The 25,338-nt window shown below is 36.6% G+C and overlaps 1 protein-coding gene across 5 annotated transcripts in view; it reads right to left on the bottom strand.

Moving 5' to 3' along the window:
- Positions 1-25,338, bottom strand: part of COMMD1 (copper metabolism domain containing 1) — a 154,705-nt gene that overhangs the window by 75,236 nt on the left and 54,131 nt on the right. For all 5 annotated transcript variants that reach the window (XM_067007542.1, XM_067007541.1, XM_067007540.1 and 2 more), the window contains exon 2: positions 5,658-5,939. In XM_067007542.1, coding sequence (XP_066863643.1) covers positions 5,658-5,939 — 282 coding nt within the window. The remainder of the gene's footprint in view (positions 1-5,657; positions 5,940-25,338) is intronic.

A 25,338-nucleotide genomic window follows, 5' to 3' on the forward strand; every position in this document is an offset into this window, starting at 1 on the left:
TTCTTTTGAGATTAGATGTTTACCTATGTTTTGGACAAAATGCTGGCCTTTTAATCCAGAGCCTAACCTGTCTTGATCCTAGAAGTCAGAGTGTGTCTACCATTGTACATACTCTTTTTTTAAAAAAACCATTGTATACAGTCTCTTGATATGTGATATTCTCTTATCTAACTGCTTGAAAATGACAAAATTGAGCATATGATGAGTTGGCCAGAAAAAAATTATATCAGTAAAGGTAGATTCTATCTTCTTCCTTGTGTCTGCTGAGAACACAACCCCAAACTAGAGGAGTTTTGGTACCCTAAAACTTAAGTCTAGAAAAGGCAGTAACATTATTCATTGTTTTAAAAAGACAATATGGACTTCCCTGGTGGTCCAGTGGGTAAGACTCTGCACTCCCAATGCAGGGGGCCTGGGTTCGATCCCTGGTTGGGGAACTAGATCCCATATGCATGCCACAACTACGAGTTTGTATGCCACAATTAAAGATCCTGCGTGCCGCAACTAAGACCAGTGCAGCCAAAAATAAATAAATATTTAAAAAAATAAAAATAAAAAAGACAATAAAGAAACAGAGATTTATATTTCAGGATCTCTACAGGCAGGGAATCTCTAAATGCTTATGAAAGAACAATTGAGCAGAAGAAAGAAGAAATAATTTACTACTAAATGGTTTAGCATGGAAGCTGTGGCTAAATGTTTCTCACAAAACATCTCATTGGTTTTGAAAAACAAGAAGTCACAAAAGAAAAACCAACATGTCTTTATAAAATACCAAAATTCAGTCTCAAAAAAAGAGAAATAACCATGTATGAGACTCTACTAAGCATATAAATTATCTCCCCAAAAGTTACTGTTTAAAAAAAGAAAACACTCTATGAGAATTTCTATTTAAGTTCCAGGAAAGGAAAACACAACAATGGTATTAATGAAGTAAGCAGAACAATAAAACTTTCCCAAAGACACATGCCAGATTCCAACAGTCCTCAAGGCTTAGGTCCCTCAGTGATTTATGATCAAATATGAAAGGATCTCAATTATACGAGTAAAACACTGATGTTCTTCTCTTTGGACATGAAATGTTCACTGCAGAGTTTTCTGTGTACTTTCATAACTGAATTCATGTTTTATTCTTGCAAAAATTTTATTTCTGTTGAAGAAAAACATTCACTACAAGAAAGGTATTTAGGTCACTAGTGCATAGTCATTTTCTCTAGCTTTACATATTTCCATAAATATATACTGCCTTAGTTACTTCTCTAGTACTTTGGCTTCCTCATATCCCAAAGGCATTATATATCGTGGTTAATAGGAAAAAAAAGTTAATGCATGCACTTGGCTGCCAATTGTCAAATGCAGTTTTTGGACCAAAGAAAGCAGTAATGCAGACAAACTGAGCAGGAGAGAGAAATTTAAATAGAGAGGGAAAGACAGAAAAAACCTACCACATCTAGTGTCTGAATAAATAGTCCCCAAGCACTTTACAAATTATGGCAAGTAGAAGTAATATGCCAACATATACTGAATTCTCACTGTAAAAATTTAATACCAAGCTATATTAACATTTCAAATCAGAGTAGTTGGCACCTTTAACACAGTGGTTCTCAACCTTGGATGAATACTGAAATCACCAGTTTTTAGTTGTCGTGTTTTTTTTTTTTTGCCACACCGTGTGGCATGCGGGATCTTAGTTCCCCAACCAGGGATCGAACCCATGCCCCCTGCAGTAGAAGCGTGGAGTCTTAACCACTGGACCACCAGGTAAGTACCCTCACCCTTGTTTTTTTGTTTAGTCACCAGTTTTAAAGAATACTGATGCCCAGGTCCCATCCCCACAGATTCTTACTTAATTGGTCTTAAGTATGTCCAGAGCATGAAAATTTTTAAAGCTCCAAAAGTGATTCTTATGTGCAGCCATGATTGAGAACCACTGATTTAAAATAACATAAATAGGGCCTCCCTGGTGGCGCAGTGGTTGAGAATCCACCTGCCAATGCAGGGGACACGGGTTCGTGCCCTGGTCCGGGAAGATCCCACATGCCCCGGGGCAGCTGGGTCCGTGAGCCATGGCCACTGAGCCTGTGCGTCCGGAGCCTGTGCTCCGCAACGGGAGAGGCCACAACAGTGAGAGGCCCGCGTACCACAAAAAAAAATAAATAAATAAAAATAAAATAACATAAATTGAAGACAGTAATTTAGTTGTTGGAGTACATGGATACATACACCCCAGAGTTCAAAAAACTTAGTCATTCTTCTTAGAAGCAACCTCTTAATATCCTAGAATCATTAATTCTCTCACAAGCTCATCCAATGACAGCAGTGTAAAAATAACTTTGCCTTTGTTGCCTATACGTGTTCTAAAAACTGGTAAGTTGATTTAGTAGAGTATTTCATAAATAACATTCACCTAGAAGCTGACAGAAGTACTAACCAAGGATCCAGGCCTCACAAAAACATTTCTGGTAGGATCTGGGTTGTATATTTTACTGCCAGCCTAGGTTCTTTTACAGTTTACTTCTTCCTTTACAACTTTTCTTGATTTAAGAATATATTTGCGTTCAAAGGATTTTGTGGGTTAAAGTGCATTTTCAATCATTTTCACAGTGACCATTTTCTTTACAACTTTGAAGTAAAAGTAATGTACAATAAACTGCATATCTAAAGCATGCAATTTCGTAAGTTTTGACATACATATATTTACATCCATAAAACAGCTGCCACAATGAACATAAACATTTTTTTCACACTTAAAAATTTTCATGCACCCCTCTGTAATCTGATCTATCCCTCCCTCTACTCTTATGACCAGGCATCTGCTTTCTGTCACTACAGATTATGTTGCATTTTCTAGGATTTTATATGAGTAGACTCATACATTATGTTAAAAAAAGTTTTTATCTGGCTTACTTCACTCAGCAAATGATTTTGAGATTCAACCATTTTGTTGCGTATATCAAAAGTTCTTTCCTTCTTATTGCTGAGTGATATTCCTATCAACGCTCATGATTACCGCATTGTATAACCAACATGTTTTATAACCAACATGTTTTCTTGGCACAGACTATTGTGAGAAGCTAACAAAAGCTCCTAGATGTTGGTGTCAATGGTTTTTGGAAAAACTAAGTCTGGTGATCCCCATTTTATTTTATTGTATTTATTTATTTATGGCTGCATTGGGTCTTTGTTGCTGCGCTCGGGCTTTCTCTAGTTGCAGAGAGCGGGGGCTACTCTTCATTGTGGTGGATGGGCCTCTCACTGTGGTGGCTTCTCTTGTTGCAGAGCACAGACTCTAGGCATGCGGGCTTCAGTAGTTGTGGCTCGCGGGCTCTAGAGCACAGACTCAGTAGCTGTGGAGCACAGGCTTAGTTACTCCGTGGCATGTGGGATCTTCCCGGACCGGGGCTCGAACCCGTGTCCCCCTGCATTGGCAGGCAGATTCCCAACCACTGCGCCACCAGGGAAACCCTGATCCCCATTTAGTTCTCACTTTACCACTTATCAGCTATGTTTGAAGCAAGTCACTTATCTGTCACATACACCTTCTCTGGAAAATGAGGATATACCACCTCACCTATGTAATTCACCTTAGATGAGTACTTAAGGACTCTCTGACTTCTAAGACCTATTGATTCTATTGAATCAATTGAAATAGGTAAACTTTCTAGAAAGATAGGAGTGCCCATTTGCTTATATACTGTCTGGGGCTGCTTTTGAGCTGCACCAAGAATGATGAGTACTTGTGACAGAAACTGTATAGCTGTCAAGCATAAAATATCTGTCCTCTCAAAAAAACGTTTACCAACTTTTTCTAAGTAATCATGAAATGTTCCTGAACCTAGCTAAAAAATCATGTGTAGTGATGTTTAGATTTACTGATTGACAAAAACACATTCTACTGTTCTAAAAAAAATGTTGTTTCTTGTTACATTAGCTAAAAAAATGAAAGAAAAACCATAGGAACTTAAAAATAGATTTTTAAAATCCCCGTGTCAGTACCCAATAAATTCAGATGGTACATAAGTTACTAAAATCAAAAGGCACATTATAAACCCCAGTTCAAGAAATATGAGGAAAATATGGAGTTAAAGCAATACTATAATAGTTTTCTAGGAAAGTCAAAATAGATATGTATGTTTTCATACTCCTGCCCAAATGATAAATACTTGACAAAATGAAATAATCCTTACTGCCAGAATAAAAAATGAACAGCCTATAAAAATGGCTGGTGAAACTTAGATATCCAAGAATACTTTCTGCACCTTTCTGTCAGATTTTTGGTCTAGGAATAATAGGAGGAAGGCTGTATAACACAGTGAGTGGTTAAGAAAATGGACTTTAGGATCAGAGAAACCAAAGTCAGTAAAGGCAATTAGCACTACTGTAAAATAACTGAATAAAAGGTCCTCAAAATATATTTTGAAAGAGAACAATTTTTTAAAAGGAATTATCTTTTAAATTAAAATTAAAGTCATTAGGGAACTACAAATACTGGAAAAACCTTAAGAAACTCAAGAAGGGATTATGTGAGGAAACCTGCCAGCTAAAAAAATGCACTCATCATTAGAAGATATAAATTTCTATTATAGGATGTAATAGAACCACTTATTTGATTATTTATCTGAAAATAAATCTGGTTAGCTAATTCAGTGATCTGGGTTTTCTCTTCTTAATTACAAGTTGCTGCTTTTTTTTTTTTCCCAAAAGACATATACCAGGTCATTAAAAGTCTGATCTGGCAGTCATCTGGAGTACAAACTGAAGACTTCAAAGAAAAACCATGTAGATGTCTGCTATAATGACATTGGAAACTGCAAGGAAAGCAGTACCATTTTGTAAATAATCAAGATCAATTAAAAACAATTTGTTGGCTCAAGGACAGAAATAGTATACTTTAGGGTCTTTAGGAACAACACAATGTTGTAATTAAAATACATTGCTGGGACTTCCCTGGTGGTACAGTGGTTAAGAATCCACCTGCCAGGGCAGGGGACACGGGTTCGAGCCCTGGTCCAGGAAGATCCCACATGCCGCAGAGCAACTGAGCCTGCGAGCCACAACTACTGAAGCCCGCATGCCTAGAGCCCGTGCTCCGCAACAAGAGAAGCCACCACAATGAGAAGCCCGCACACCGCAATGAAGAGTAGCTCCCGCTCACTGCAACTAGAAAAAGCCCGCACGCAGCAATGAAGAGCCAATGCAGCCAAAAATAAATAAAGTTATTTTAAAAAATACATTGCCTCCGATACCTGAATGTCTATAAAGATGACTTTTGTGAGATAGGTTTGTTCTATGTTGTTTAATATCAATTACTGGTCTTTACTTAGCATCTTTATCATTGCCTTGGAGATTCTGACCAAACGCCACGATCTCAGATCTAACCAAAAGGGAACAGTGGCTAACTTCTGTGCAATCACCTTACTGACCCACTTTGTTCTTTTGAGATAGCTGCCGGAGGCTGGTTTTCAGACTCTATCCATAGTTGGGAATATCCAAACTTTCAGATGACTCTATCTTTGAAAAGGGATTCTGAAAACCAGAATCCTTTCCTGTTATCATTATCTCTGCAAACAAAGACTGTTACATAAAATCATTCTGAATGTATGGCTAATATGTAATGGAAAATACAGTTTACAAAGGGAAATGGAAATTGAACTCACCTGTCCACTTTTCCCTATTTCCAGCTCCATTATGGCAACAGGAGTGTGCATTTGAGCTGAGTGTCTTGACTGCGATTTGCCATCAACTCTCCAGCTCAAGCCCCGAAGACCACTGTCCCAGCGGCTCTGGTTCATGAGGCTCTCTCGGATTTTTGTCTTATGGCTCTTCCAGAATTTGGAAATGACAGCAGCTTGGTCAGATGTGATCCCGCCTTGCTTTTTGGTTTGAGCAGTCAAGAATGCCTCCAGCTGGTTGAAATCCATGTCTGCAGATGCAATAGACTATAACGACAGAAAAAATAACAAATATGAATTTGGTAGATAACTAGACAAAGATGAATCTTAACTACAGATAACATTTTGAGTGATTCTTAATCACTGAATAAGCTTTCAAAAAGGGTCATCAAAAGACAGGAATGAGAATAAGCGCTTCATAAATACAAAAATATTCCCTTTGAAAATACTGAATATCAGAAAAGCTATTGTGAAAAATTCCATGTTGGGAATTCCCTGGCGGTCCAGTGGACAGGACTCCATGCTCTCACTGCGGAGGGCCCAGGTTCAATCCACAGTAGGGGAACTAAGATCCCACAAGACACGTGGCATGGCCAAAAAAAAAAAAAAAAAAAAAATCCATGTCACTCAAATTCTCTATCAGTAACTAGAATCGGGCTTCCCTGGTGGCGCAGTGGTTGAGAATCCGCCTGCCGATGCAGGGGACACGGGTCCCTGCCCTGGTCCGGGAAGATCCCACATGCTGCGGAGCGGCTGGGCCCATGAGCCATGGCCGCTGAGCCTGTGCGTCCAGAGCCTGTGTTCCGCAGTGGGAGAGGCCACAACAGTGAGAGGCCCGTGTACCACAAAAAACAAACAAACAAACAAAAAAACACCTAGAATCTATAAATATCCAGTTCCATGATGAGGAAATAATAAAATATAAATAAAATTAAAATGTAATAATAATAAAACAAGAGAATAAAATGAATTAGTGCCCTGATGAAATCTTACATAATTTCACAGTGCCTTATAGCCAGGCTTGGTTTGATACACTATAACAGGGTAATGCCCTGTCCATACGAAGTACTAAGTAAATTTTGTTAAGTGAATGAATTAGTTTAGTTTTATAGCCCCTCTTCAACCAAATAGCTCATATCCAATAATACTACTCTGAAACTGTATACTACTTTATTCTTTTCCATAAATTTTCAAACCTTAATTGCCATTGCTGTTCTGAGAACAGTAAGCAGCTAAGTGGGAAATCATCAAAAGGCTGGGGCAATGGAGCCCTGACTAGGTCAGTGATGGTTAATGATTTGGTCTTAGAACAAGCTTTCCGCTGTCTGGCCATGAGGATTGGCATGAGCTCCAAACCAAAATATCATAGTATCTCCTTTCTCTGGGCACAATGATTGATCCAAATTAATCTCCCAATTTAGGAGGAGAAGTTGTCTTGCCTCCTGGGGTCATGGTACCAGAAGAACATGAGACTGGAGGGTTGCAGACAGACATCTTTGATCTTTTGGCAAAAGCCTGATTGCAATCAAATAGAATGAAGCCAAGCAGAGACGAGAGTGGGTTCTAATGGAGTGATATCCTGTTCTGTAATACCCAAGGCCTTGGTTCCTGCAGACCTTTCTTCAACTCTGTATGTTATCTCGGCACCTTTTCCACCTGTAGGCACCAAAAACTCCCATTTACTATTCAAGATAGTTTAAGCTGTATTCCTATCATTTGGAACCAAGAGTCCTGTCTACACTTGAGCAGTAGCAGTGAGAACAGAGGAATGTAAAGGTAGACAGTGTACAGGTGGAGTATAGGTAGAATAGGTGGAACAGAGGCTGAAAGACAAACATGCTGTCTTTCATTCCTCCGTTAATATGAAAAAGTTGTATGATAAATATTACAACATAGATTAAAGATATTTCACATTACAATTCAACAAATGTTTACTGAATATCTGCCTATTTACCAGCTAGGAGGACCCAAAATCTCTGGCTGTGCCACTCAACAGAAACATTAATTTGTATAATATACTACAATTAAATAAAATTATTTCCACCAGCACTTTGCTTCACACTATCACATCACAACACAGGTGATGTGTATCATTCTTTTCCTCAAAGCGTATTAAGAAATCTATTCTGATTTAACTTCACTTGTGACAGAAGTTATTTTGGTTGGGTTCCAGTCAATAATATCTTGAACTGGGGTCAATTCATCCAAAAAAGATGTTATTTTCTTCTTTTTACTTGCCCAACTCTTTAAAAATGTAAAAACCATTCTTAGCTAATGGGCTATACAAAAATAGTGTGTCCTGAAGGATGCAGTTTGCCAACCCCTGCTCAAGAACATCCTACAAAACAAACTGACACGTGTCCTACATGACTTGGCAATGTCCCATCTAATACCATGTGGAACCTGTTTATAATTACCTGGGCCTAGAAATTAATCTTTTTCTTTTTACATAAAAAATTATTTTTTGGCACAGTTTTAATAAGCTCTAAATTTTCCAGGAATGCAACTAATACAGCTTGTATCAATACTTTGGTTTGGTCAGAACTTTACAAATAGGTTGTTGAGCATTTTGGAAAATCTCATTACCATTGGCAATACCATTCATATTTTGATATCTGAACTACCAAAACAACACATCTATATATGTCTGCATTTACTGCTGCACATTCACAGTGATTCTACACAGGTGCGAGTATTGATTAATTCATTACATGTTCTAATGCAGTAATGCTTCAACATTTACATTGTTAAGTATATATATTTTAAATTACTGTATTATTTTATTTTCCTTATAACTTTCCTTTATATTACATGTATGTCATCATATTATTAGAAATTGTACATTAATTTGATTACATGTGAATTACAATTATACATGCATTTCTTTTAAGGTTAATAAAGGAAGTGTATGGTCAGACTACTCAAGATGGCTGTTCTCTTGCTCTCTGTACATCCCCTGCCTGACCAGTGCCTGCTTCACCTATACCCTACACTATGACTGACCTTCCTACAAACTTGCCCCAGACCCCAGCTAGTGACTGTTCTTATCAAAAGGGCAGTGAGGGGTGTGCCCCTCTGCTGGTTTCCCTGGTAACTTATGAGCCAACCTGACATAATTCCCCCTATAACTGGTAATCTCCCCTTCCACCCAGGAGCGAAGCCTGCCACCATGTCCTGCCTGCTGTCTGTCACACATGGTGGGGTGTTGCTCCAGGACCTTGCTTCAGATGTGTAAGCTCCCCCATCCATTAAACACCTGATGTCTCTGTTGCTGACTCTGAGCTCTTTCTTCGATCTTGAAGCTGGGCAAGTGCAGCCCAACAGGGACACTGGAAAATATTTACTATAAAAAGGAAACCCTCGGTCTTATAGGTTTGAGAGCCACTGAGGATCAAGTCCAAACCTAACACAACAGGCCCTTCAAAATGTGAGCTGACTTATTATAAGCAGATAGGCTAGAGGGTCCTTGGAGAAAGAGAACCAAGAATGGCTCTCTTGACATAAGAGAACCCATTTAGGCCTAAGCCATTTTGTGATCTAAGTCTGGCTGCCATGCTTGCCCTTGAACAGATCTCAGTAATTAATGATCTTAAGGGAGGGAACACAGAAACTAGGGAGAAGCAGTCAAGAAACAACAGTGCAGCCTTGGGGCAGGGTCCTGATTCCTCAAGGGATATACATAATATATCTTTGAGTTCTGCAGGAACTAAGGTCACCACCAGGTGGCAGATGGAATGAAGATGTTGATAGTCTAGACTTTAATCAACTAAAGCTTGGACTCTGCCAACCTTTGTCCCAATTCTATGCTGAATTCTCCTCTGCTCAAGCCCCCTCATGAATATACATGTACCCTTAGTTTAAAACTTCCCTAATTTTGCTGTTCAGGAAGACACTGCTTTGAGAAAGAGCCCCAGTGTTCTCCTTACTTGCTGCAAGTAATAAATCCTTCCTTCTCTCAATCTCTGGCTTGGTTGTGGCTATTGGCTCAATGCCCACCACTCCTGGGCAAACCCAGTTTTCTGGTAACATTATCCTCCTATCTTATTTTACTCCCTGCCTCCCACACTTGCCACTCAAACAGCACTAACTTGTTCATAATGCCCCTGCTAACAATCCCAATATGCTAGCTGCTTCTTTCTATGTGCTTCTGTTCATGCTATTCTAACTGCCTGAAATGTCCTTTCATCACCACCTTCACCAGATTAACTTCTATTCACCATTCAAGACTCAGTTCAAGCATGACTCCCCCAATATTCCTCCTCCCCTAGTAAGGTAAGGGTGCCTCTCTATTCCAAAAATGCCCTAATATCTCTATCATAGCACTTACCTCAATGTAATGAAGCTTTCTGTTTACAAGTCTATTTTACCCAATTGACAGAGTCTAACTTATGTATCTCTGCAAATATAGGATCTAACACAACTTTTTGAATTTATGTTCTAACAAGCACAACTGTATCAACAACTTTTTAAACCAAAAGTAATAAATGTTGCAGATTAAGTCTAGAAGTATCTACTGTTACCAACTCCTTGCTCTACAAAATCTTACCATGTATATCACAAACTATAAACTCCTAGATAAAGTAGAAAATAATCCCATGGTGTTGATATCTGTTTGCCTAATCTAGCCTTGCAAATTAGCAAGGGGCTCAGAGCTAAAGGATATTTAGGCTAGGAAATCAGGAGAAAGGAAGAATCTGATTGAAAGATAAAAATGCAAACCATCATATTAATGTTATTGATAATGTTGTGCTGCTAGAATATAATCATAGAACGACCCCACATGATGTGGCTGCTGGTGGGCAGCTGGAGGAACCACTGGTCACCTAGTCAACACAGATCAGCAATATGCTAAAAATGAATTTGACTGAAATATGATGACCCAATTACAACCTTTAAATGTTAAAAATTAATAATTATCAGTTTGAAACTGAAATTTCAAATGAACAAAAAAAGTGAGGTAGTAGGAGACAAGGAAAACAGAAGAGATGTAAAAACATGCCAAGTTGTTCTATTTCAGAGAAAAGAAACAGACTGCTATGTATGCAGTTCCGATCAAAATCCTAGCAAGATTTTTTGTAGGTATAGACAAAAGTATTGTAAAATTTAAATGGAAAGGCAAAGGAAGTGGAATAGATAAAACAATTTTGAATAAGAACAATAAAGTGGGAGGAATTGGTCTTCCACATTTCAAGATTTAATTCACCGCTACAGTAATCAAGATACTGTGATATCTGCAGAGAGACAGATACATAGACCAATGGAATACACAGACCAATAAAAAACACAGAAAAAGACCCCCACAAAATGGGCATCTTTTTTTCTTTTTTTTTTTTTTTTTTTTGCAGTACGCAGGGCCTCTCACTGTTGTGGCCTCTCCCATTGCAGAGCACAGGCTCCGGACGCGCAGGCTCAGCAGCCATGGCTCACGGGCCCAGCCGCTCCGCGGCATGTGGGATCTTCCTGGATCGGGGCACGAACCCATGTCCCCTGCATTGGCAGGAAGACTCTCAACCACTGCGCCACCAGGGAAGCCCCTGGGCAACTCATCTTTGACAAAGGTGCAAAAGCAATTCAATGAAGGAAAGAAAGCTAGCATTTTCAGCAAAAGGTACTCAAGCAAGTAGATATCCATAGGTTAAAAAAGAGAACCTCAACCTTAGTCTCATAACATATAAAAGTAAATTTTAAGTGGATCACGGGCTTAGATATAATGAAAAACTGTAAATCTTAGAAAGAAAAAGAAAATCTTTGGGATCTAGGACTAATCAAAGCATTCTTAGACTTGACACCAAAAGCATGATCCATAAAACCAAAAACTGTTAAATTCGACCTCATCAAAATTAACCTTCACCATGTGCAAAACCCTGTGAAGGGGATAAAGACATACTTCAAATTGGGAGAAAATATTTCAAGCCCCATATCTAACCAAGGACTAGTATCTAGAATATATAAAGACGTTTCAGGGTCTTCCCTGGAGGGCCAACGGTTAAGGCTGCACACTTCCACTGCAGCGGGCACGGGTTCCATCCCTGGTCAGGGAACTCTTTAAGATCCCGCATGCCACACGGTGCGGCCAAAAGACAAAACAAAAAGAACTTTCAAAATGCAATATTAAAAAATAAACAATCCCATTAGAAACTGGATAAAACATATGAGAGACATTTCACCAAAGCAGATATACAGATGGTAAATAAGTACAATGAAAACTGCTAAACATCATTAGCCACCAGAGAAATGCAAATTAAAACCACAATGAAATGTCACTATACACTTATCAGAATGGCTAAAATGTAAAAATAGTGACAAGACAGGATACAGAGGCTCTGGATCACTCATACTTTGTTGGGGGGAATGTAAAATGGCACACTCACACTGCAAAACATTTTGGCTATTTATTAGAAAACTAAACATGCAACTTCCATATGACCCAGCAATAGCATTCCTGGGCATTTATCCCAGAGAAAGGAGAACTTACACCCATACAAAAAGCTATACACAAATGTTTATGGCAGTTTTATTTGTAATAGCCAAAAATTAGAAACAAACCAGACATCCTTCAACTGGTGAATGGTTAAATAAACTGTGGTATATCCATACCATGGACTATTTCTCTACAGTAAAAAGGAAATGGGCCATTGATACTACAACTTGCATAAATTCTCAGAGAATTATGCTGAGTGAAAAAACCCAATCAGGAAAAGTTACACATTGTACTATCCATTTATATCATATACTTGAAATGGCAAAATTACAGAAATGGAAGACAGATTAGTAGTTGCTAGTGATTAAGGAAGGGGTGGGGGCTCTTTGAGGAATATGTGGTTGCAGCTGCAGCTGAGCTCGGGTCCACCCGCTCCTGCTCTTGACTCGCCACTGTCTATTCTCACCCAGGAACAAGTCAGTCAGGGAGGTACATCACAACCATGGCTTTGAAAGATAACAGAAAGATACCCGTGGAACCAGAGGTGGCAATTTCACCAAATTATAATCACCCTATCCAGTTACAATGTAAAACCTCTGGAGAAGGTTTGTGCAGACTTGATGAGAGGTGCAAAGGAAAAGAATCTTAAAATGAAAAGACCAGTTTGGAGGCCTAACAGGACTCTGAGAATCACTACAAGAAAAACTCCTTCTGCTGAAAGATTTGGTCTCTTTTTCAGATGAGGATATACAAGAAACTCATTGACTTGAACAGTCTTTCTGAGATTGTTAAACAGATTACTTCCATCAGTATTTAGCTGGGAGTCGAGGCTGAGTCACTACTGCAGATGCTTAAATCAACTATTTTAATAAATTGATTATCAGCTGTTTAAAGGGGGAAGAAAAAGGAAGGAGCAAGGGTGGGTGGGAGGAAAGTAGATGTGGCTATAAAACTGCAACATGAGGGATGTGGTGATGGAAAGTTCTGTATCTTGACTGTACCAATGTTAATATAGTGGTTGTAATATTATACTACAGTTTTGCAGTACGTTATCATTAGGGGGAATCAATAAAAAATACAATGGTATCTCTTTGTATTATTTCTTATAGCTGCATGTGAAGCTACAATTATCTCTAAATAAAAATCTTAATTAAAAAAAGAAACCTACATCAGGCCTATTTCTTGCTTTAAATTTAAGTTCTTTAAGAGGGCAGAGGTCTTGCCTCTCTTGTTTAATATTTAACCCCTGGAGCCTCGCACAGTGACTAGCATATAGTAGGTGATCAGCAAATATATACTGAATGAGTGAATAGTTGGATGAGCATGAAATCTGGAATTCCCCCCCCCAAAAAAACTAGTCCTGTACTCACTTGATCTTGGGAAATTCTTTTAGTCTTGTTGTACCTCAATTTCCTCATTTATCATATGTAGCTATAATATAGAATATGGTTATTTTAAAACTTGGCTCCAAAATTCTTTGACCCTTCTCCCACGAAGAGTTAAGGGTCTATGTCCTATTCCCTAGAATATAGGCTGTGTGAGTGTTTGATCATGGCAATTCCAACTACATGACATTCTGGAAAAGTCAAAACTATGGAGACAGTAAAAAGATCAGTGGTTGCCAGTTCAGAGGGAGGAAGGGAGAGAAGAATAGGTGGAACACAAAGGATTTTTCAGGCAGTGAAACAATTCTGTATAGTGTACAAAATCTGATACTAAATGGTGGACACACATAACTTAAACATTTGTGTAGAAAGAATATACAAACAGAATGTACAAGACAAAGAGTGAATTCTAATGTAAACCGTGGATTTTAGTTAATAATATTATCAACACAGGCTCCTCAACTGTAACAAATGTACCACACTAATGCAAGATGTTCATAATAGGGGAAATTGCTTGGGAGCAGAGAGCAAGGGAGTATATGTTAACTCTCTGCACTTTCCATTCAATTCTTCTGTAAACCAAAAGCCATTCTTAAAATAAAGTCTATTAAAAAAACACAAAAACTAGTGATAGATACAAAAATATGCATAAATATCAGATATGCTGAATTTTAAAAGTTAGATACATTGAGTATATACTGTATGATTCCATTTATGTTAAGTTCTAGAACAAGCAAAACTAATCTATGATAACAGAAACCAGAAAAGTGGTTACCTGAGGCAGAGATGGGGCTGACTGGGAAGAGGAATGAGGGAACTTTCTGTGGTGATGATAGGATGATAAGATGATGATAGAAGTGTGGATTACACAGGTATATACTTTTCTCAAAAACTCAAACTGAATACTTAAGTACTATCATATAAATTATACTCAATTTTTTAAAAAGCAAAAAATAACTTCTTACAAAAAAGATGCCATTTTTTAAAGTTACAAATTCAAATGAAATATTGAGATTTTGTAAAGTATATAACTGACAGAAGAGTAGTATGCAGAATATATAAAGAATTCCTTGAAATCAAAAAGACCTACCAGCTAAAAACTTGACCAAAAATATGAGCAGACTATTCATAGAAAGGGAAACTTAATAATAAATCAATCAATAAAAATATGTTCAACATAACTAATAATAAAGAAAATGTAAACTAATACCATTTCCCTTCCATTAAACTGGCAAAAAGTAAAATGCCCCACAATATTAAAAACTGTTTCTTCACTTCCTCACCAACAATTCTCATATATTGTTGTGGGAACAGAACATTTTTGAAGAGCAATTTTGCATTATCTGTCAAAATTTAAGATGTAGGTATTCTAGAACTCAGCAACTCTTCTGCAATGGAAAAAACTTAGAGGAACTCTTATACCTATGCACTGGGAGTCCTATGCAGGAATGGTAATTGCAACAATGTTGGTAATAGTAACAAATTAGAATCAACCCCAATGTCCGGAATAACAACAACAAAAATGGTTAGTGACATTCAAACCATGGACTAATACACAGTAAATGAATTAGAATTATATCTATCAACATGGATAAAGCACAAACACATAATGCCAAACAACAATAACAAAACAGGCACACAAATACATAAAGTATGATACTATTTATATGAAATTTTATAAGAGAAAAAAATACTATAAATTTAAAATACGTATGTAGTAAAAATGTAAAATTATGCATGAGACTGATAAACATCTAATGCAGGCCAGAGGTTACTTCAAAGGCCAAGGAGAATGAAATCTGAGAGGCATATAGAGGGCTCTAGTAGTATCTACAATTTTAAAAATATTTTTAATAAAACTAACTTTAGAACAGATGTACAGAAAAATTATGAAGATACTACAGATTCAATATACCACACACTCAATTTCCTAGGCTATTAATATCTTACATTAGTAAAGTCACACTTGTGACAATTAGTGAATCAATACTGATAACATTATTATTAACCACAGTCTATATGTTATTCATATTTCCTTAGTTTTTACCTAATGTGCTTTTTATGTTCCAGTATCCCATCCAAGTTACACTACATTTAGTCATCATGTCTCCTTAAGCTTCCCTCGGCTATGACGGTTTCCCAAACTTTCCTTGTTTTTGATAACCTTGACAGTTTTGAGGAGTACTGGTCAGGTACTTTGTAGAATGTCCCTCAGTTTGGATATGCCTCATGTTTTTCTCATGGTTAGACTGGGGTTATAGGTTTGGGGAGAAAGACCAGAGGTGAACTGCCATTCTCATCATACCACATCAAGGGTACATGCTATCAAAATGGCTTACCACTGTTAATGGAACCTAGCTGAGGTAGTGTTTTTCAGGTTTCTCCACTGTAAAATAACTCTTTTCTCCCCCTTTTCTATAATCTACTCTTTGGTGGGAAGTCACCATGAGCAGCCCACACTTAAAGAATAGGAAGTTATGCTCCACCTCCTTGGAGGCAAAGTATCTATATAAATTATTTGGAATTCTTCTGTGTAGGTCAATAATGTTTTTAAATACCCCAAAAAGAAAGAAATAATAAAGATCAGAGCAGAAATAAATGAAATAGAGACTAAAACAAAACAAAACGATCAGTGAAACTGGGAGCTGGTTCTTTGAAAAGATATACAAAATTGATAAACCTTTAGCCAGACTCATCAGGAAAAAAATGAGAAAGGGCCTAAATAAATAAAATCAGAAATGAACAAGGAGAAGTTACAAAGGATCATAAGAGATTACAACAAACAAGTATATACCAATAAAATGAACAACTTAGAAGAAATGGATAAAGTCCTAGAAATGTATAATCTCCCAAGACTGAATTAGGAAAAAATATAAAATATGTACAGATCAATTACCAGTAATGAAATTGAATCAGTAATTAAAAAACAAAAACAAAACAAGCAAAAATACTCCCAATAAATAAAAGTCTAGGACCAGAAGCCTTCATAGGTGAAATCTACTAAACATTTAAAGAAGAGTTAATGCCTATCCTCAAACTATTCCAAAATAGATTGAAGAGGAAGGAATGCTTTTGAACTCATTTTCTGAGGCCAGCATCACCCTGATACAAAACCAGACAAAGACACTACAAAAAAAAGAAAATTACAGGCCAGTATCACTAATAAATGTAGATGCAAAAATTCTCAACAAATATTAGCAAACCAAATTCAACAATACATTTAAAGGATCATATATCATGATCAAGTGGGATTTATCCCAGGGATGCAAGTATGGTTCAAATCCAAAAATCAATTAATGTGATACACCACATCAACAAATTGGAGAATAAAAATCCTATGATCATCTCAAAAGATGCATTAAAAGCTTTTGACAAAATTCAACATCCATTTATGATAAAAACTCTCAACAAAGTGGGTACAGAGGGAACATACCTGAACATAATAAAAGTCACATGTGACAAACCTGCAGCCAACATCATACTCAACAGTGAAAAGCTGAAAGCATTTCCTCTAAGATCAGGAACAAGACAAGGATGCCCACTCTCATCACTGTTATTCAACATTGTACTGGGAGTCCCAGCCACAGAAATCAAACAAGAAAAAAAAAATAAAAGGAATCCGAATTAGAAGGGAAGAAGTAAAACTGTCACTGTTTGCAAATGATATACTATATATAGAAAATCCTAAAGATACCACCAAGAAACTATTAGAACTAATAACTTAATTCAGTAAGTTGCAGGATACAAAATTAGCATACAGAAATCTGTTGCATTTCTATACACTAACAGAGAACTATCAGAAGAGAAATTTTAAAAATAATATCATTTACAGAAGAATAAGACACCTAGGAACAAATCTAACTAAGGAAGTAACAGACCTGTACTCGAAAAACCATGACACTAATGAAAGAAACCAAAGACAACACAGACAAGTGGAAAGATATACTGTGCTCACAAGTTGGAAGAATTAACATTGCTAAAATGACCATATTACCCAAGGCAATTTAAGATGCAATGCAATACCTACCAAAATACCAACAGCAGGGACTTCCCTGGTGGCGCAGTGGTTAAGAATTCACCTGCCAATGCAAGGGACACGGTTTCAAGCCCTGGTCTGGGAAGATCCCACATGCCGTGGCACAACTAAGCCCATGCGCCACAACTACTGAGCCCATGAACCACAACTACTGAAGTCCGCACGCTCTAGAGACCATACTCCACAACAAGAGAAGCCACCGATATAAGCCCGCACACCACAATGAAGAGTAGTCCCCACTCGCCGCAACTAGAGAAAGCCTGTTAGGGGCCACGAACACCCAACACAGCCAAAAAAAAAAAAAAAAAAAAAAACCAATATTTTTCACAGAACTAGAACAAATAATTCTAAAATTTGTTCTAAAAGACCACCTACTGAATGGGAGGAGGTGTTTTCAAACAATATATCTGGTAAGCAGTTAATATCCAAAATATCCAAAGAATTCATACAACTCAGTATCAAAAAAAAAAATTTTTTAATGGGCAGAAGACCTAAACAGACATTTTTCCAAAGACATACAGATGGCCAACAGACACATAAAAAGATACTCAACATCACTAATCATCAGGGAAATGCAAATCAAAGCCACAATAAGATATCACCTCACAGTTGTCAGAAAGGCTATTATCAAAAGTCAATGAATAATAAACGCTGGCAAGGACATGGAGAAAAGGGAACCCTCATGCACTGTTGGTGGGAATATAAATGGGTGCAGCCGCTATGGAAAACAGTATGGAGAGTCCTCAAAAAATTAAAAATAGAACTACCATATAAGAATCACTAATCTAATTTTACTCCATATCAAAAGAGGAAAGCAAACTTGCTAGTCTAATATAATAAATATAAATAAATGTGAAAAATCTTGGTTCTTATGACCAAGAATAAATACTGGGGACATAATTTCAACAACCCAAAAGTACTATTGCTTAAAAGTGTATCAAATATAAGTGATAAATCAATGCAATCTAATAACCTGTAGCTCTTTTTAATCAACTCAATAAAATATTGTCAAAGATAAATAATAAACTTCTAGGATAAGTATCTTATTGACTCAAATATAAGATGACCTTGAATTTAGGTAATTCTATTTTTCCAAGAAAGAAACAAGAAATATTCTTTATCATGGTCAGTATTGCTAGTAACTCATATATATAATTTTTTTTAAAAAGCAGAAAATTCTCATCCACAAATAATATACTTACCATCAATCTCATCCTGCTTGGAAATAACTTTCTTTTTCTAGTTATATGTGGGGTTTTTAATATCGTAAGAAAAAAAATATTGCTGGAATATGCCAAGGCAGTTGTTTGAATGGATAGCTATTTCTTTAGTGAGTAAGTTATATCCAAGGAGAAAGAATGATTAGGAATTAAGGAAGATAATGCATGAGATATAAATATTTGCTTCTCCAACTCCTTAAAGGGAACAGTAATTAAGAATTTCAGAAAGTTATTCACTCCCCTAATTTCCATTAAGTAAGTGAACTGGAACACATCACGCAGATTTAAATTCATCATTTCTGAAGAAAACAGACTGACAAGCATAGAGGCTAACCAAGAACTAACAACAGTTCAACCCCCATAGAAACTACTCATGGTAACCAAAAACAAATCTTTACTTGTCAACAGTTCTGTGAAGGTTCCAAGAATATGCTATGCCATAATGTGCACACATTCCCTTAGTCAAGCCTATAAACTACAGAATGCTACCAGCTGTCAACACAAAGAAATTAAGACCTTGAGAAAGCAAAAGCAATTTGCCTCTAGTGACTATTAATATTAGCTTGTTAATAAAGGGTAATAAAGAGAATTTTTTTATGATTTATTTCACCAGAACATTTTCTGACAAAAATATATATATTTACACAATTAAAGATCAAATACCAGGTCAAAAGATCTTAGTTGCATTTCTATAGCTTCTTGGAATAAAAAAAATCATATGATGAGCTAAAGCAAGTGAAACTGTCCAAAAAATGGTTTAGGTAAACTAGTGTTTTCTAATGCTCTTAAAAATTTTCTTGTTTTTTTGTTTTTTAAAAAAATTTGTATTTATTTATTTATTTTATTTATTTGGTTGCACCAGGTCTTAGTTGTGGCAGGCGGGCTCCTTAGTTGTGGCATGCGAACTCTCAGTTGCAGCATGCATGTGGGATCTAGTTCCCTGGCCAGGGATAAAATCCGGGCCCCCTGCACTGGGAGTGTGGAGTCTTATTCACTGCCCCACCAAGGAAGTCCTCAGGTTTCTTGTTTTAAAAAAATTAAATATTTCCCTTGAAATTGCTTATGATATTATTTTAAGTAGAACATAGTCTAAAACATAAGCAGAAATAGTCCAAAAGAAAAGCAACTCAGTTTTTGTGTGTTTTTTGTTGTTGTTGTTGTCTTTATTTGGCTGTGCCGGGTCTTAGTTGCCACACATGGGATCTTCGTTGTGGCGTGTGTGCAGGATCTTCGTTGCAGCATGCATGTGTGATTTAGTTCCTTAACCAGGGATCAAACCCAGTCCCCCTGCATTGGAAGCATAGAGTCTTAACCACTGGACGACCTGGCAAGTCCCGCAACTCAGTTTTGCCTTTTATTTACCTTCAGTAAATTCGTAAAATCTGGTTTACTGTACTTACAGTTAGAAAATGGTTTTGCTGTTTGAAACATTTCTCTGGGCTTTAGTTTCCCTAAAATTAAATGAAGGGGATTTGCTAAATGATGTCTATGTACTCCGACCCCAGTATTAACATTCCATGTTGCTGTATCTATACACTGAGCTACACAAAATTGCCAGTATGCAACTGTTTTTGACTTACAAAAATGGTAAATTGAAGTCATTCAACCTTGCTAAATTTCCAAAGCTTTATTCCCTCCTATAAACTATCTTTGGCATAACTCAGCTTTTGTATTCTTTTTTTTTTTTGAAGTATAGTTGATTTACAATATTGCGTTAGTTTCAGGTTACAGCGATTTGGTTATACATATATATGTATATATCTACATTTTTTCACTTCTCATTATAGGTTATTATAAGATATTGAATATGGTTCCCTGTGCTATACAGTAAATCCTTGTTGTTTATCTATTTTATATAATAGGTAGTGTGAGCTTTTGTATTCTTAAAGTAGACCAAAATGATGAAAGCTGGCTCTCAACTGCCATTCAGGATTGAATGTACTTTATTAGAAAATTTTTGTAAGGCCTATTTTATCCCTGAAGAAAAAGTTGATAATCTGATATGGAAATCCTCCTATGTTACTACTTCACAATTCAGTTTTGAATATTTGCAGAATTTGTTCTAGCCCACTCAGTTTTGACTCCACTTGTTATCACCATATAAACTTCATCACCGAATTTCAACCACTTTCCTATCAGGCCCTGTCCTAAGCTCTCAAAAAAGATGAATAACATGAACATGACTTTGAAAAGCATACAATCTGGTGTGTAACCAAAAGCACAATGCAGCATCCCTGGCTTTCCTCATTTGCCAGGAAATCTAGAGCAGTACAACCCAAAGTACAGTCTGCAGACCAATGCCAGTCCACATACTTCATTACAAGTCCACTATGAGGTGGCTGTAGAGACTGAGAGTAAACATTCAGAAACTTTTGTGGCAATGTGACAGTATTTTTATGTTGATTATTCTAACAAAATAATTGAACCTTTTTATGCATTTTTGGTGAGAGACTGAAAATTCTAATAACACAACACAACACACACACACACACACACACACACACACACTACAAATCTGGTCCTCATTTAAGAAGCACTGGTGTTGAGGAGTTTATTGTTTTTGCAATTTAGGTCAGCTGCATTTTAAAGTAAAAACACTCATCTCATCAGTCTTCAACAACTCATAGCTAATTGGTCCCATTTCCACTATAATAAAAATCCTGGCTACATTTAAACAGGGGGAAAAAAGGTTACCAAGAAGAAAATAAGGTGCTGGCTATGGACAGCTTGGAAAGATTAAGTCAAAGCTAAAAATAAAAAAAGAGAAAAATGCTTTTACTTTTCACTGGGGAGAAAGGAAAATATTTCAAGTTGACAGCAAATTTTATAAATCACTGTTGTCTATGCCTAGTCCTTCTTACAGGAAAAAAAAAAAAAGCTATCATCATTTGAACTTCTCAACTTACACAATTCAGAATTGAAAATTACCAATAGAAGGAAACTTCAGCAAAAAGAAGAGCTATGGAGTGGATAGGAGAATTCATTCCTCTCACATCTGTGTAATTAGTCCTGTTTCTTGCCACCTGTGATAAAATAATAAAGTCTCTGTTTATCTGATGTCTCCATGCCTGGGAAGTTACTGGAGCCTTTGTAAACAAAATACAATCATGTTTCATTTGGCACAGGTAAACACAGAAGTGCAATCAAATATTTCAAAGGCAAATTCATATTTCCCATTATTAGATTTAATACACAACTGACTAGCGTGTCTGTTGAGTACTACTGCCATATTCTGCATTCTAATTTAACAAATTTACACATTAAAAAAGAAACTAATTTGGTTTCGTAAGACAAAAATTTGGTCAATGACAGACTCACCTAGAGTACCTCTGGACACATTCCAAAGTCCAGTGACTTACACAACTACTATGTAACAGTCGCTACGCCAGGAACTTTCCAGTTTCCTGGCTGCTTTAACATCCAATTAAGGGCAGACAGGTGAAAAGTTAACCAAGCCCAAAATCTGGTGATACCTAGGTGGGAGTGAGAAAAAAAAAAAGTATACACTCTAACAGAGTGATGAATCTGGTTAAACATATTCATACCAGGTAGCAGCACAACAGTGAAAACTGAAGCCGGAACATCAACAATTTAAAAACAGCCTCTAATAAATAAATAAATAAATAAATAAATAAATAAATAAAACAGCCTCAAGCAATTGGGAAGTCTTTGGTATACAGCAATTAGTCATTGTGCTCTAACACATTTTTTTAAGTGTAAAGGGTTTTTTAAAAAAAATATGTATTAACACAAAGTTATTTAACTCAATAAATTTTTAAGGAATTTCACATGTTCTGATTCTTTCCACTGCCAATCACCTTAGTTCCTCCAAACTCATAATCTTCAAGATAAAACAGCTCTTTCAAAAAGAAGTTCTCATATAAGTCAGCCCACAATTTAGTTAGGCTTCTTTGATCTCCAATGAAATATGGACACACTTCAAAATTCCCCACCTGTAATCTTTGTGATCCAATTTCCTCAAGCGATTTACTTTAGGACCATGTTTAGGGTCAGGAGATGGATCTGCCTGGTTCTGAATTTGATACCCTCTAAAAATGTATTAGGTTCAAATCATATTCACTTCTAAGCCATCACACCCTAGAACAGTACAGGTCATTGGGATATGCCAATACCTAAGATAAAAAGTTTGTTAGGTTTTTCATAGTTTATTTGGTATGTGCTCTAACAAATTTTAATCATGTGTTCTAGGAGGTATGCTTAGCTAGTAAGCATACCTACCCAACTTCCCAGAATTTTCAGGGCAGCTTCATGGAACTTGTTTCCTTAAGGATATCAAATCTTGATACTTCAATAAAGGTAAATACTTATTTACCCTTTTGTATGTTTGAAAATTCTTAGAAGTTTTTTTTAAGGCAAAACAAATAAAATACTTAGGGAAAAAAAGGTAAAGGAGTCTCATGTGAGAAGGGTAGCTGAACTTTGAAGCTCCAACTCCTGTCCTTGAGATTTATCGTGCCCTTAAAGATAACTCAACCCCTTGAAGCAGCCATTTTTTTCACATTTTGTAACTACTCTGGTGGATTTGTAAACATCTATCCCTATCTCAGATTACACTTGTTTTTTCAAGATCTTTCTTAGTCATTTATAAGATTTCACATACTTTAGCCAGAATTGGTCAGTTGATCACCAAATATTTATTAAGTGTTCACAAAACGCGACACCATGTTGAAACACCTGCTCACACTATGTTTACAGTTTAGTAGGGAGACTACTGATCACATCTATAATTTTCTCTTGAAGTAGTTTCGGCTCTGGTTTTTGAAATAGTCCACTTGGTAGCTAGGCCTAGAAGATAAATCACACTGCTAATCCAGATAGTCTTCTCCATTAAATAAGATATGCAATTTATCAGAAATTGTCAGCTTGAAATTACAGAAATTAAAAATAGTTCAGCACATTTTACATGAAATTTTATTTCCATGTTTATGCTTCCATATTAATAAAAAACTGACCACAGTAATTTTAGAATTTTTAATTATATTCATCTACAGCAAAATAAATATACCTGCTATTCTAAATATTCACAAAACATTTATTTATATATCAAACACTCTAAAGTCAACTATCTAAAAAAATTAAATTCAGGTAATAATAGGTAAAGAAAAATTGCTCAATCTCTCAATTGTTTATCACAAACACAAAACTGAAAAATATAACAAAGAAGATGGCAGAAATAACAGAAAATAGTAAGAAACGAATGTTAGGACTTCTGGGTATATAAATTTCTCTGGTACAGCTAAGAAGCAATTCCCATTGTAGAATTCCAGAAAGACAAAGAAATGGAAAGCACTAGCTACTTCTGAGTGAAAGAGAAGTTGGAAACCAAAGAACTGGTTGAAAATCTGCTTACTTAACCCAACTACTACCCCATCACTTCCCCTGGTGAAAGACTGTGGGTTTCTATTCTACGGAGTAAACTAGAGGGCTCTGGGCTCAAGAACTCGAGGCACATCTCAAGGTAAGGGATTGACTCTGAAAACTGGAAGATAACTCATTCTGAAAACTGGGAGATAAAGTGTAGGTCTACTTACTGAATGATGGGCTACCTAGTCCCCTTCCACCATCGACCCTGCAATGCAATTGGGACATGACTGACCCAGAGTTGAGCCAGTCTTCATAAGTTAGGGCAAATTCCTTCACAAAGAGGATATCACCTCAGAAACCAGCCATGGAGCTGAGGGATTCCAACCCACCCATACTTATGACCAAGTGGCTATAAATTTGGGGTTCCAACTACCCCGTTAAGCTCAATAATTTAGTAGAACAAGTCACAAAACTCAGAAAAACACTACACTTACAATTACAGTATTATTATAGCAAAAAGGTACATAAATCAGGATCAGCCAAAATAAGATATGCATAGGGCAAAGTCTGAGAGGGTCCTGAATGCAAAGTTTCCATGTCCCTCCCCAGAGGGTCAGGATGTATCACCCTCCTGGCACATCAATGCATAACAATACAGAGTATTGTTTGTCAGAAAAACACAGCCAGGGTAAAAATTCCAGTTTTTATTGGGGTTTCATTACATAGGCATGACTTTTGTTTGTTTCTTTTGCTACTGAGTTGTATAAATGCTTTGTATATTTTGGATATTAGCCCCTTATCAGAAATATGATTTGCAATTATTTCCTCCCATTCAGTAGGTTGCATTTTCATTTTGTTGATGGTTTCCTTTGTTGTGCAGAAGCATTTTACTTTAATGTAGTCTCCCACTTACTTATTTTTGCTTTTATTGCTTTTGCTTTTGGTGTCAGATTCAAAATATTATGGCCAAGACCTATGTCAAGGAGCTTACCACTTATATTTTCTTCTAGGACTTTTATGGTTTCAGGTCTATGTTCAAGTCTTTAATCCATTTTGAGTTAATTTTTGTGTATGGTGTATGATAGTGATCCAGTTTACTTCTTTTGCATCTGGCCGTCCAATTTTCCCAATACCATTTATGGAAGAAACTGTAATTTCCCCATTGTATATTCTAGCCTCCTTTGTGGTAAATTAATTGATCATATATGTTTGGGTTTATTTCTGGACTCTCTATTCTGTTCCATTGATCTATGTGTCTGTTTTTATGCCCAAACCATAC

Source organism: Kogia breviceps, chromosome 11 (assembly GCF_026419965.1).
Source record: "Kogia breviceps isolate mKogBre1 chromosome 11, mKogBre1 haplotype 1, whole genome shotgun sequence".
In the NCBI taxonomy this organism is placed as follows: domain Eukaryota; kingdom Metazoa; phylum Chordata; class Mammalia; order Artiodactyla; family Physeteridae; genus Kogia; species Kogia breviceps.